At 45.8% G+C, this 14,093-nt stretch overlaps 6 protein-coding genes across 6 annotated transcripts; 3 read left to right on the top strand and 3 right to left on the bottom strand.

Moving 5' to 3' along the window:
* Positions 1 to 971: 971 nt before the first annotated feature.
* N7483_004113 (uncharacterized protein) lies at positions 972 to 1,865 on the top strand (the record flags this gene model as incomplete). The annotated part of the gene is made up of 1 exon (XM_057087550.1): positions 972 to 1,865. The coding sequence occupies one exon, from the start codon at positions 972 to 974 to the stop codon at positions 1,863 to 1,865; it is 894 nt and encodes a 297-aa protein (XP_056947379.1).
* A 728-nt stretch (positions 1,866 to 2,593) lies between these two features.
* Positions 2,594 to 2,993, bottom strand: N7483_004112 (uncharacterized protein; the record flags this gene model as incomplete). The annotated part of the gene is made up of 2 exons (XM_057087549.1): positions 2,594 to 2,784; positions 2,837 to 2,993. The coding sequence occupies 2 exons, from the start codon at positions 2,991 to 2,993 to the stop codon at positions 2,594 to 2,596; spliced, it is 348 nt and encodes a 115-aa protein (XP_056947378.1).
* Positions 2,994 to 3,518: 525 nt separating this feature from the next.
* On the bottom strand, positions 3,519 to 4,289 carry N7483_004111 (uncharacterized protein; the record flags this gene model as incomplete). The annotated part of the gene is made up of 1 exon (XM_057087548.1): positions 3,519 to 4,289. The coding sequence occupies one exon, from the start codon at positions 4,287 to 4,289 to the stop codon at positions 3,519 to 3,521; it is 771 nt and encodes a 256-aa protein (XP_056947377.1).
* A 1,722-nt stretch (positions 4,290 to 6,011) lies between these two features.
* N7483_004110 (uncharacterized protein) lies at positions 6,012 to 7,313 on the top strand (the record flags this gene model as incomplete). The annotated part of the gene is made up of 8 exons (XM_057087547.1): positions 6,012 to 6,211; positions 6,282 to 6,371; positions 6,425 to 6,525; positions 6,590 to 6,643; positions 6,718 to 6,786; positions 6,845 to 7,020; positions 7,081 to 7,217; positions 7,268 to 7,313. 8 exons carry the CDS (start codon positions 6,012 to 6,014, stop codon positions 7,311 to 7,313), a joined length of 873 nt encoding a protein of 290 aa, XP_056947376.1.
* A 1,829-nt stretch (positions 7,314 to 9,142) lies between these two features.
* On the top strand, positions 9,143 to 11,389 carry N7483_004109 (uncharacterized protein; the record flags this gene model as incomplete). Its single annotated transcript, XM_057087546.1, has 1 exon — positions 9,143 to 11,389. One exon carries the CDS (start codon positions 9,143 to 9,145, stop codon positions 11,387 to 11,389), a length of 2,247 nt encoding a protein of 748 aa, XP_056947375.1.
* A 314-nt stretch (positions 11,390 to 11,703) lies between these two features.
* On the bottom strand, positions 11,704 to 12,679 carry N7483_004108 (uncharacterized protein; the record flags this gene model as incomplete). Its single annotated transcript, XM_057087545.1, has 2 exons — positions 11,704 to 12,151; positions 12,213 to 12,679. The coding sequence occupies 2 exons, from the start codon at positions 12,677 to 12,679 to the stop codon at positions 11,704 to 11,706; spliced, it is 915 nt and encodes a 304-aa protein (XP_056947374.1).
* Positions 12,680 to 14,093: the final 1,414 nt, after the last annotated feature.

Genomic DNA, 14,093 nt, shown 5'->3' with positions numbered 1-14,093 from the left:
GCATTGTGGGAACAAGGCGAAGTGGGCAACATTTCGAACCCACCGATAATATTCAGGGATTTAGGTGTGAAAACCCTTCAATTGGATCTAGTCCACCCCTTCAGCAGATCTTTATCAAAATATGACCCATACTGGAACTGAAAATCCAAGTTGTTGACCTGTGTGTTCCTGAATTCTCTTGTCGCCCAACCAGGTCCTTCGATGTCTTGCCCCATGCGGACCATCAATGATGCAGCGAGTCTTGGCAGTGGCGTTCTTTTTAGCTCGAAAAGAGTTGAAAGAGGCATCTGGTGAGATCCATAATTGACAACAGTCAACTGTGGGCTTATCACATATGCATAGTCTGTACTCCATACTTTGTAGTGAGAGGTGTATAGTGAGGAGGCTGGGGGGTTTCCCACTTCGGGTGGCTGGTATTGGGCACAAATGAAGAACGTCAAACGGATGAGATATTCTGAACGAAACAATTTTTTTTAATTGTAGACTTGGAAGAGTAGGAGTAATGGTACAAACTAGTAGATAAGTAGCAATGTAAATTCCAGGAACAAAAAACTCAAAGAACTTATCGTAGTTTGACAGGGATCTTCCTCGTCAACACGCGTCCTGAGCCACGTTGGGTAGCCCCCGCTCTTCAATGTACATCCTATAGAATATACGGCTAGTGTCCGAGTAGTTTGTGAGCAATCAGCATAGTTGAACCAATTGAAAATGGTCTAGAATTGATCGATCCTTAACGGTGACCCGCAAATCATCAGAGATCATTGACCCCCCCTCGGGCTTTGGTTGTTATTCGTGGACGATTCGTAAGTCTCTTCCAGGATTCACCCGAGTTGCCTTGTACTTCTTGATCTACTTAAACCCCCTGGGGTGCTACAATAATTTTCATTCCGTTCGGGTCACTGTCGTTCATCGTGCAACTTATCTACACTCGCTTGTGGGTCTGACTTCAATCGTTATTACAATTTATCATCATGAAGAGTTTTATTGCTATTGCGGTCTTCGCCGCCGGTGCCAATGCCCTCGTTGGCCGCAGCAACAGCTGCTGCTTTGAGCTCACTGCCTCTGGTGGTGCCTCTGGCACTCTTGGTCAACTGACTGATGGCCAAGTCCGTGTCGGTGACACCACTCTCTCAGCTTCTGAGTTCTGTCTGTCTGGCTCCATCATCACTGACAGTGAGGGTCGTGGATGTGTTATCACTTGTAAGTATACCTCTACAAACGATAGTCAATGTCTGATACTAATCAAAAATTTAGCTGAGACTACCCAATTCCAGTGTGACCAGGGTTCTTCCGGTACCTCTGGTTTCTCCCTGACCTCATCTGGTCTGCTTGAGTTTGATGGCAGCTCCTCGTTCATCGCCTGCCAGACTGGCGAAGACAATGGAAGCAACATCTACACCACCGACAGTGACGCGGTGACTAACTGTGTCAGCGTTGAGTTGACCAGTGACTCCACCTGCGCTGTTTCCTCATCTTCCTCAGTTATTCCTGCAGCCACTCCTGCCCCAAGCTCTTCTACCCCTGTTCCTGTTGCCGTGAGCCCTGTTGCTTCCTCTGCCCCCGCTCCTGAAGAGACCACAACCACCTCTCGTCCTCTTATCCCTACCAGCACGGCTCAGTCTGTTACTCCTGTGCCTGTCTCCTCAACCCCAGTGGCCAAGGTCACTACCGCCTCCTCCACTTCCACTTCCACTTCCACCTCCACCACCAGCACTGCCAGCACTGTTGGCAGCTCTACTGGCGCCGCCGCCTCTGGTGCTGCATCCACCGCCCCTGCTGCAAGCAGTGCCACTGCCCCTGCCCTGGGTTTCGCTCACTGGGTTGCGGCATTGACTGTCATGGTTGGCATGATGGTTATCTCCTAAACTTACCAATAATGTTTGATATGCCGCCTTGATGGATTATGAAAACGAGTGATCAATCGAGGGAATGTTTTTGCTACGAGTCTGGACTCTAAATGTCCTGGATTTTGATCTTTTTTATGCGAGTAGGATTCAGTAATAATTTTGAAAGCCGTATGTATATTCCTTTACATATAATACACATAATATGGCACTTTTTGCCTTTTCGACTATATGGTAACGGTCAACAGTAATGAAATGATGAATATTCACATCGGTCATATTCGTAGCCCACTGAGATATCAAGCCTTGGAAGTTGAAAGTATGCCAAATCTACTATCTTCCGCGATTTAGTGTTTCTTTGCCAGTGGCTCTATATTAGGACCTTAGGCCCCCAAGCTACAGTAGAAAGTATTTTGTCGTGGTGCATAGCGTCCTGCAGCTCGGGTTATCTTCTCTCTGGGCTCTCAAAATGAGTGGATCCTCCGGTTATAACTAAAGAATGTGACCTCGGAAAAACTTGAACCTATCACGTTGTCTCGGATCATGAGAGTAGGCTTCATATCTTCGAGTATTCGGCAGTTTTTAGTGCAAGATTCTAGAGGGATGTCGACTATCATTGGAGCTATCACATACTAGCACATTTCTTACATACGGAGATGACGAATACACCTTAATGAGATTACGTTGACATGCAAAAAGCTTCTTCAAATGTTTCGATAAATATTATTCAGATTAATTCATTATAATTATTAACCTTGCCACCCTCCCTCAAATCCCATGCCAGCGCCACTGCTCTTTTGCCGCGATTGCGAGTATTTTCTAGTAGCAGCAAACTCAGCTCGATCCTTCTCCAATTGCTTTGCTCGGCTTTTCTCCCGTGTTTCCTCGTCCTCTCGGCGACCGAGGCTCCAGCGTGGCTGCTTAGTTTGGTGATCGTTTGCTACATATCAGTTAACATATGGTAAGATGTCAAATGGCATGATAAACTGTACCTGATGGTGCCTCAATGGGTGCTTCGACTCCTGGAGCTTCTGAACAAGGGGCGTTGGGGTCCGAAGTGGTAGACTTGGTTGAGTCAACTGACCCATGCCTTTGATTGCCAGTGTGATGCTTGAAGAAATCGGAGGTCCTGCGCAAGAAGGTAGACATTTTGCGCGTAAGAGAATTTCCTCGGATTGAAAGTTGTTGAAGATTTGATTTGAATAGTATTAAAACTATGATTGAGGAACTTAGTATGAAGAATATGAGCTTTTCTCTGTCTTATAAGGCTCTCCATAATCCTTGTCATATGATTTCAAGTTCTGCCATATCACCTGAACCAGAATTATCTTAGAAAAACTTGAATCGCCACATATTTTAAACTCATGATAAGCTCTTCGTGTTCAATGGAACCGAGGCATCATATGTGGGTCTATCAAAGAACTCATGATCTGGAACGGGCATGATCATCCCATTCAATCTTGGGTGATCTACCCGCTCTCATGTTCAATATTCTCCGTTGTACTCCGTAAACCGATCACAATAAAACTGGGTCAAATTGATTCGAAATTTCATGAGAATTGTGTCTTATTTCCGGCCATTCAATATCCTGATATCTTCAATTCCAGTCCAGTACCGTGGGTATTCACCAGTATCCAGTTATCTCGACCATCTCGCCTGCCACCCAAAGCATCATTATGTTGCAAGAATATTCAACTTCATGGTACCATCAACGAGACTTGTGGTTTGCGCCTTGCTTTCTTCATCCTGAAGCTCGTGCATGATTTCGTTCGCCATTTCTTGTAGCTTGTCGGGGGTGATATCGTTTGGACCTTGATTGTGCTTCAAAGTGTTCAAAATGCGAATTTTCTGATTAGAATGTTGAGCGCTCAAGCCATCGAGAATCTTCAAAAGGATAAAGTAAGGTGACTGGTGAATCTTCTGCTCATTCAACGCCGCTGCCCTCGTAAGTACTTCCCGCACAAAGGTCGATGTTTCGGGATAGTCGCTGGCGGTCATCTCTGTGTATGATTTCCACATTTCCAGGTCGGCATGCGGGTTGTATCCTGTCATTTGGTTTCGAATGTTGTCCCAGATCTCATGAGCGAGTGTAGGGGTGCCATCTCTTTCGTCAAGTTGAGAGTTGACTTTATTGCTCACATTGTCGCGTAGCCAACCACCAACACTCTTGGATACTAGAGACCAAGCCTTTGTTCCATTGTTTTCGTGCTCTGAGCGGGGGATTTTGGAGTCCAAAAGGGTTAGCAGCATGTACTTGCCCAGAATTGACCTCACTTCTCTCTCCCAGTCATCATAGCCCTCTGACTTCTCTAGCTGATGTGTAAGATTCGGAAGGATGGTTTTTGGAACAGGGCGACCCGTCAAAAGTTCTTTTGCTCGGCATTTCTGTTTAATGTAGTAGCGCCGATTAGTGGCTTTCTCACGGGTTGGGCTTGGAGTAGTCATTTCGTCCACCGGATGCTCAAGGGATGCGATTCAAAAGTTTGTTGAGCTCAAACAATGTCTCATTAGTTCTGGAAAGAAAAGAGACGGATCAAAGTTTGATGAAGGGATACCAAGAAACCCATGAAGGAGCATGAGAGGGAAGGAGAAGGGAAGGAGGGACAACCAGGTGAGAGATATCACTACGAGCGACCAGGTCACATCTACAACCGCATGGCCACATGGCCATCTGGTCCCAATGTTGAACAGTTATTCAGTTTATTGTTTCATTCACCGACGAGTGTAACAAAAAATCACCCAGATGATAACCTCCTCTCCGAACCAAGCCATTATGGTGATGCTTCAGATTTCATCATATTTCATGCCTTCTTGTCCTCAAGTGACGGCACATTTCACTGCGACTCAATGCCGGAAGCTACTTCATGGGAACCGTCTTCTCTATTAAAACAAGGTCAGCTTTTCACTAGTTCATCTTGCTCATCATTAGGTCGATTCTGCATCACGGAAAAAGGAGGTCAGACAAAGTCTACTGTGGTAACCTCACTTAAAGGTGGAGGGGCCAGTGGATTGAATGACAGCGACTTTGGAATGAACCCCCACTATCGATTTTCTAGCATTCGATGAACAATTTCTAAATTTCTAAACACCACACTGAGTGTCGATCAATTCTTGGCTGATTTCCATCTTATCGCTGGCCCATCTTGAGTCATGTTCGGCATACAAGGCACGGGGAGTGGGTCTTGAGATGAATGGCTTCATCAGAAAATCAATAGACCCGCAAGGCCCAACATATCATGATGTTGATACATTCTAAAAATCCTTAGAAACTTACATTATTCCAGTTCTTAATCAGAATGTTCCAGAATATGCGAGACCCTTTCATGTTCAGAAAGAATTGCCTCCAAACTTGAACGCGGAACCTCCATTCCGCTATAACTCGATGATTCTTGGTTCCGATAAAGGTTAACTTGAGGTCAATCAACGGATCCGAACCAATAAATTGGTATTGCGGGGTAATATCTCGTGCAAGACTCGACTAATGATGAGTCTATTGGAACTGCCGGGCGATCATGACCAAATGGAAGATGGACTCGGATGCTAACTTGCTTTTCGGCTTCAATATCGGCATCCAAAGGCTTCTCGAAGCCATGGACTTGAATAAACCATAAAGTTTGAAAAATGATCGCCTCTACACCAAGAAAGAAGTCCACATGTGCACCTCGTGCATCTCGTTCGCCAAAACTGGTATGGTCTACTCTTTATCTTCAGACTTGAGCACACGTGCATCTACCACCTTCGAACGAAAAAGGGGTAAGAAAATCCATCATTGGGTTTCTCTATCGGTTTTCTTATTGAGTCCTAAGAACACACTATATCTCTGGAATTTGGAATGAACCAAGGTTCTACTCCTCCCTGCGGCCAATGGTTTGCTTCAGACCAACATCAAGGTGGATCTGAACTGTGTTCATCTTGGAATGCGGGGATTTTCGTCTTGATGCCGAGATAACTTCCGATCGGATGCGTTCATAGTACGTAGTACTAGAGATGTAGATCTGGGGTGGTTCCGCTTTTCAAAGGGGCAGCTATTGTTATAAAGATCAAGCCTAGGACTATCATTTGAGGTGGATTGAGGATCAATCTCTCCACTCATTCATTACATCTTCTCACTATACCCTTTTACCTATTTCAGACTCTCTTTCTAATTCATACTTACCACTTATCATCATGGGTAACAAAATAATGGATGATGAGGCTGGACGTGGTAGCTCCAAGAGCTCCCACAGTGATGCTGCAGGCATGCCTGCTCTAGTTCAGGTCCCTACATCGGTGACTCTGACAGCCGAACAATTCGAGAAGCTTTATCTCAGTCCCATGATGCACCGTCAACCAACCCTCGCCAAGAACTTGGGTAATCCCACTCCGCTGTATGTGAAATACCCCCGGTCGGATCGTTGATCAAGCGCTCTATATGCTAATTTTGTTTTGTGATAACAGGGGAATTGGTGCTTTCGTCCTCACGGCTACGCCGCTGTCATGTTGCTTGATGGCATGGAGAGGTGCAGGTGGAGCTGGCGCTGCTTTCTCGTAAGATGCATTATGTTTTGGATGACACCAATTCATCTGGCTGACCTTGATAGGGGTGTTTTGATCTTGCTCGGTGGACTTTTGTTGGTTCTGTCGAGTATTCTTGAATTTATCCTTGGAAATACATTTTCATCTGTTGTCTTTGGTCACTTGGGTTAGTCAAAACATTCATTTTCACGCTTTGATGACCGGCAGAATAATCTCTGACTTTCTAATAGGTGGTTTTTGCTTGGCTTTCGGTGCGAGCATGACTCCTGCTTTCAACTCCGGAGGTACGTCAAGAATTTCTTCAAATCCCTGTTTGGCCCTAGCTCTCAATACCTTCAATACTAATACCATTAAAAAGCCCCTTATTCCTCCACTGGAACGAATAATCTGGCAGGCCTTCACAGTCCTGGCTTTGCAAACACATTCGGTATGTCTTCTTCCATGTAACAGTCTTAGCATCGGAACTGATCTGACATTGTCTAAAGCTTTTTTCTTTGTGTTCATGGCGCTATTGATGCTTATCTATACGGTCTGCGCAACTCGCACAAACTTGGTCTATGCTGTGATCTTCATGTGTCTTATCTTGAACTTCTCTCTGCTGGCCGCTGCCTATTGGGAGCTGGGTATGGAAAATGAGGTGATGGGCAACCGTCTAACTAAGGTAAGATTCCAATCATTATCATTTTTACCATTTGTCTCCGCTAAAACTAACTTGCTTCAGGCTGCTGGCGCTACCTTGTTTGCGGCTGCTATGCTAGGATGGTATTTGTTGACCGCACAGTTGTTGGACTCGGTCGGCTTTCCATTATCACTGCCAATTGGTGACTTGAGCTCACTCTGGAACCGTGCAAGCAGACAGTAAGTTTGATTCTGCCTCGTAGCTACATTTTCATCTGACAGTATGATAGGACCTACCCAGATCCCGAGGCTGCTCCAGGAAACAGCAAGTTTTGATCTTTATGCAAGTTACGTTCTTTCTATAAATCATGGCTGTGTCAGTTACGCGACAACGTTTATGGAATGCCTTACAGCTGAGATTCACCAAGAGTGGATCATGATATAGGCACGTCGCGCTATTTTACTGCACGAAGATGATCTTCTCTTCTTTTCTCGTCCCTTCTTTTATTCCCCCTTTTTGTCTCAACTTCCTTGTACTTCTTTGCCTATCCGGGAAATAAGTTCCTGGAGCTTTACCTCTTCGATTCGAATCACTACTGTTAAACCGCCATGTGAAGACGACTTGGGCGTGCTCTATTTTTTTATATTTTATTTGAACAGATGGATTTGTATGAAATAAAATTGATGAAGAATGTCAGGGATATCTGATCTTTTTAATACTATGTGCACGTAAACATTAATTGTCGAGTCCATTAACCAAGATCTGTCACACTGGTATCAGGGTTGACCAATATTCTAAGCTTAGCATCATCCATGGGAATATTGAACGTTTGAATAATTGAATTTCTTCCCTATTTCCAGATGTACAGGGCTAAATGCTCCATCTTTTACTTTGATGACTTGAGTTTATGAAGCAACCTTTCCTTTCCATCATGTGGCTTGAGCATGTACAAATTGGCAAACTGGAGCGATAGCGCCCGGCTGAGCTAGCCCATTAAGCCCATCTCCACTATACGGACCAGGCCGAGTTCCATGTGGCCAGGTCTGTGATGTGGGGCTTAGCACATTCGTCAACTCGGCCCGTCATGCAGAAAATACTGACATGTATGGAGTAAGTGATTTGGAATTTGAGTATGGGGTTATGGCAGCCGAGCTATAGCTTATTTTACATCCACATGCTCATATGGCGTCGGCCCCGAGCACTATTTTAGGTGACAGTCTGCAGGTACCTCCAAGCCATCGCTTCAAGGCTGAATGATTTTAATAATCCCGAGTTTTTCTTTTGTCACAAACCTTGGAATAGACACAGCGACCAGATCAATCTTGTGGGTCTATCCCTAGCTTCCCACATGTGCAGCAGTCCACTGCAGGTCCGAGTCCTAAGGAACAACGGATATACCCGCATTAATATATCGTGAATAAGAGACTTGGTTTTCATTCAGATTCAAATTATTTGAAGGCTTTTTTGAACTGCTTCAGGACCTCGGGATACAACATGTTTCCGAGAGAAATTGGAATCAAGCAGTATCAATCAACATCAATAGCATTTTAAAGCCACCTCTCCATAAAGCAGCATGAAGCCTTGAACTATTTCAATCTGGACTGGAAATAATCAATGGCTTGTGGAGTCGACGTACTCGTATGTACTGTCAGCATCTTAGCAACTTGAAAGTAGCAACTGGCTTTTCGGTGCGAGCTTCCCCCGGCCACTCCGTACGCCATCTCATTGCTTGTGTCAGGACAAGCTGAACCCCGGTTATCCTCCCCTTCTGCAGTTCAAGCCACAGCCTTAAGAGGAGACACCTCATAAAAAACCCGAGCAGAATTAGTAGTGATTGGACAATTCAATTTCGCACTTTAGTGGGGTTGATGAATCTCACTGTTTCAGCCGCGCATGTATCGTTTTCAGCTTCTTTTTGTCAGCCTTTCTGGTCTCTCCTGGTTTGATTTCGAGAGAAAATTTCCCGATGTACTCAGGTCATGAAGAATGAGGACACTGTTAGCGATGTATCTCAATGGGAAGAGGAAGAATGACGGTCGCTTAAAACTTATATAAAGACCTTCAATTCCACTCGGTTCAATCATACCAAACCCGACCATTCCTTCATTCCTTTCATACCAGCTTTTCCTGTCTTTGATTCAATTATCAAATTCATCTTGCCACAATGGTTATCGCACTTCCTGCCCCAGATTCCAGAATGGTTGCAGAAAAGCCTGTTCTGGTCAAGAATACCGATTACATTGATGGCAAGAGCAATGGCCACAGCAATGTGCACCACAACGGCGACAGCAATGGCCACGGTAGCCACGGGAATGGCACAATTGTTCTCCACGGAAAGCCTGCTCCTGTGATGCCCAGAATTCCTCCACCTCGTCTCGTCGAGCCGGACACTATCGCTGCTCTGGCTGATAGATTCAGCCTGGACAACTTCATCAACAAGCATGAGATCCACCAGCGAGAGCTTACCAAGATCGACGACATTGACACCACAATGATCCGAGATGATCGTTTCTTCTCCACTGTTACCAACATTGACTTCAAGCACGTTCACCACTGGGGCGTTGTCATGAAGGCTCGCGATAACATCTCATCCCACCTCCAAGTCGCCATCGCTGAAAGTGATAAACTTCTCGAAACCCTCACTAAGGTTATTGAGAAACTCGATATTGCCGAGCATGATCGGGCTGTGGCCTTTGCCAAGTTCGAGGCTGCTGAGAAGCGTCGCATGGAAATCGAGCATCAGCTGAAGATCGCCAACTGCGAGCTGGGCTCTGCCCGCTTCCGAATGATCGAGCTGGCTGAGGAGCGCGATGATATGATTGCCAAGGCTGAGGTTTCGCAAAAAGTCCTGCACATCAGGGACAAGCAGCTGTCAGCCCTCCAAACCGAAGTCTCCGACCTCCAGACTAAGGTGATTAATCTGACCGCCCTGCTTGCTGCTGCTGTCGAGGGTGCTCGGGATGCTCGACACGAACTCAACCTCGCCAAGATGGAGATTCAGGTGATGCGCCAGAAGATCGATGCTTTGAACAAGACAAACGAAGAGCTTTCTGAGACCAATGTTGATATCACCCGAAAATTGACTGAGCTCTCATTGAAATTCGCCGACGTTTCTCGGGACAACAAGGGCAAGACAAAACTTCTTGACGAGGCTGAAAAGGAGCTTGCCAGACTAGTCAGCATCAATGAAAAGCTCCAGGAGCGTCTCAAGGTTGCTGATGAGCACAGCACAACACTGAAAATTGCTCTGAAGGAAGCCTTGAAGGATCGCCAGCAGGCTGTTGACCGTGAGGAGGTCGCAATCAAAAACCTCAAGGATTCCGAACGCGCACGGGATGAGGCTATTCGGAACGAGTTGGAGTTCAGAACACGATACTCCTCCCTCCACATTATCTGGGAGGACACCGACTCCACTCTCAAGCAGGTCTCTCAAGAGAGAGATGACATGATGGAGGAGCGGGACCGTGCGCGTGAGCGAGCTTTCGCAGCTTGCCACCAGGTCCAGGAGAGCATCGAATGGGGACAGGCTCTCAACTTCATCAACCACCAGCTTCTTGGAGAGTGGGAGATTATGAAGACTGAGAAGATCACAGCTGTGAAGGCCAAGCTGGAGGCAGAGAAAGAAAAGTTCGTCGTTCGTGGTCAGAGAGATACCGACCGTGAGACAATTATTCAACTGCAGGCCCAGCTGGATGAGCTTCTCGATGGTCACAGAACCCTCGAAATGGACTGTGTCTTCCAGGCCAGCCAGTTCCAGCAAACCAGGGAGAAGCTTGAGGCTCAACTCAGCGACAAAGCTGACCAGCTTGATGGCGCTCAGATCTCCCAGCTCGGGTGGGACAAGGAGAAGGCCGAGTTGAACAAGACACTCCAAGGTGAAAAGGGTGAGCTCGCTAAGGCTACTGCCCGAATCGCCGAGCTTGAGGCTTCGCATACCAGCTCAGAGACTGTGCTGAAGCAGGATATCCAGAAACTCTCACAGACCATCAAGGAGCTCGAGGAAGGACGCGACAGCCACGCTCAGGAAATCCAAAAGCAATCCGAGGAGAAGTTGCGAATCGCCAAGCAAGAGATTGAAATATCCTTCAAGGAAACCGAGCTGGGTCTCAAGAAGAACTTGGAGCAATCGAAGCTCGGATTCGAGGCCGAGCAGATTTACATCCAGGGCATCTACTATGCTGGCCAGCGCCTGGAGGACAACAAGCAGTTGGATGATGTTAAGCGGAAGGAGATCTACACCCGAGTTGGGGGTGCATTTGGCTCTTCTGAGGCTTTCCATGTTGATCAGTTCTTCCCTGAGAACTTGAAGAAGAAGCAAGTTGTTGTTCTTTACCGTCTGAAGAAGGGTGATGAGTCCTCTCGCATTCTGACTGCTTCGGAGGGATCCGTGAAGTTCCCCAGCAAGAAGTAGTTCTATGTTGGACTTTGGCATTCGCTCTGAAATTTCCTTTTTGCTATTATATGTACTTTTTCCTCTTCTGACTTGTTTTCTTCTTTCTTTACTACTCTGTCCTGATTTTTTCATAAGACAATGAAATTTCATTTTTCTATTCTCAGTATTATTCTCCTATTCTCAGTATGAGACAAATACTTCAACCTCAAAATTTATTTTTATTGATTGACATATTGATATGAAAACTCTCATTGCCCAAAATTATTCTCTACTTAGAGTCAACAGACCCATAATGGACATCAAAGTTGTATTGAAACACACCCAGATTAAAATTACAGAATAATGGCGGCTCCCAATCCCATCGCAGCGAGAGACACTTCAATGACAGGAAGCAATCCATCCCACACAGACAACGCTGGAGCACGACGAGCAGCAGAGCTCGAGATTGCCACAGGTTGAGAAGTTGCTGAGGAGCTCACAGAGCCAGTCTCCGCTGCCTCTAAATCCTTCGCTTGATGAATCAGAGTCACTATGGGCATCCAGGTGACACCAACAAGGGTTGATACATCGTAGCCATCAAACGTCGTGGTTTCCGAGCTTGTCATAGGAAGTGTGTCCACGAGAGTCTGAATCAGCTGATGGTGAGTCGTTCCATTTACGATGACAGTCTTGGTCGCCCCTCCCATGTCGGTAACCGGTATGAGTTCATAACAACCCACTGACGGTTTATAATTAGGCAAGGTCGAATAGCATCCAGCCTTGAGATCCGCAGTCATAGAGCTGGATTCACAGTTAGTCAAATGAATGCACTGGTTAAAAGTTGCGCTAGCTTAGTACATACCTTGGGCAGCACATCACAGCAGTCTCGTTTGGATCCAGCAGGTCCATAAGTAATGTAGCTCGGTTTTCAAACTGAGGGAAGAAGGCGTCATATACCGGGGATGCAGTAATGCTTAGAATGCCCGAGGCACTAATACTCTTCTCATCACGAGCGGCAACACCCACAGTAGCCCATCCAGAAGGACAGTACAAGCCTGGAGAGTAATAGGCGGCTTCGAGGATCTGTGTTGGGTTTAGATCAGGGATTGATGCGGTTCTGGAGTAGTCGGATTGCGTTCCAGTTGGTGTACAATCCCAGTCTTCGACGCTAGAGCATTGCACGTCATACTGTATGTCAAATGGCCTGTCTTTCCAGGCTATCCCGATATTTGTTGTTCCAGTGACACAACTTGGAGGTGGTGTGAAAGTGGTTGTAAGTGGGCCCCAATTATTGAACGTATACCCATCTACGACAGTGGTGCTGGGCATGGTTGTAATTTCGTATCAATATGAACTTCAGATAGTGTAAACAAAAAATGGGATCAATAATGTGATAGGATCAGAAGAATCACAGAGAAAGATCATCTTAATTTCTGGGATATAATGGGATTAAATAGGATAAACAGTGTCTCAAAGTCCCACATGGTTCAAGCGCCTTGATATAAAGATTACAGAATAGCGCTGGAGTAGGGCCTTCGCGTATAATTTATGAGGCTCGTTTAATCAAAAAGACAACTCACTAACGAATCTCAGGGTCCAGACTAGGGCTCGTATTGGCTTAGTGAAAGACTTCCAAGGTTCCAGTGTTGTATGCCTAGTCGCCGAGATGATGGGGCTATCTTGGCATTAGTGGATTGAGCACAGCAAATTTTCGCATTTCAACGAGTCATGATCGGCTCCTGGGACTGCTCGGAGCTAGTGCTTTTACACTATTCAATTTCTAGCATTTCAAATTATGATTCGTGAAATGTGTTCCGGCTCGGATAGTCTGCCGGGTATGGAGTATGGAAGAACCTGAGATCATGATCTCCGTTTTGTTCCACCTGCTGAGCTTCAAATGTTTTAGAATATTCAATTGTTCACAGATTTAAATTGAAATTGCGATCAACTTGAATTTATCCAAGTGTATTCCAGTTACTCTCCCCTCCTCGCACCCACTGGTAGCCCATATCAGTTCAGACTCGGAGGAAGCTATTCGAACAGACGGGTTCAGGACTGGGAGAACATTCCCTAACAACCAGCTACATTTGACCTCTAAATTGCTCATTATTAGGCCTGTGGAATCACTGGCAAGTATACAGAACATGGAATCTAGGTATCAGTCAACATTTGAAATTTATGCCCCCGTGCTTCTCAAAAGCTGAAACCGGGATTTACTACTACATCACCGTACACATGTGCATATACCTACCATATAGGGTCACCGCGTGTGCTAAAATTCCAAGGTTTGAGGTGATCAACATTTGATTTCATGTAGGCTCGATCTGCATCCATTGATGTTTCATTGCACTCTCCAGCGACTATTCAAGGTCGTCGCATGGCACATACATATGCATATGCGGCAGTATGCACATGTGTAGTGATCATGCGAAAATTGGCCAGACCGCATGTGTCTGTATAGCAAGGTTCCAAAGTTGGGGCCTACATCGGGAGCGAGCCAGACTAGTACCTGTACACATGCATACCAGTCACCTGCAGGCGAGAGACCTATACCGCATCTTTTTGTCTCCTGATTCTAGGTAGCATTAGGTCTATTGTAGATACCTGCCAGTGGGCCTGAGCTTATGTAAAAATGCATAGTACCTACTACATAGTACTAGTGATACTAGAATCGAGCCTGAGTTGAACTTGAATTACTCAAGTCACGGTGCTACACACTTCTAGAAACTAGTCTACCTGACAT

Source organism: Penicillium malachiteum (genome assembly GCF_028827825.1).
Source record: "Penicillium malachiteum strain IBT 17515 chromosome Unknown utg000002l:1.0-8849297.0:1.0-8852440.0, whole genome shotgun sequence".
Taxonomy (NCBI): Eukaryota; Fungi; Ascomycota; class Eurotiomycetes; order Eurotiales; family Aspergillaceae; genus Penicillium; species Penicillium malachiteum.
This window is presented reverse-complemented; position numbering and strand designations above follow the sequence as displayed.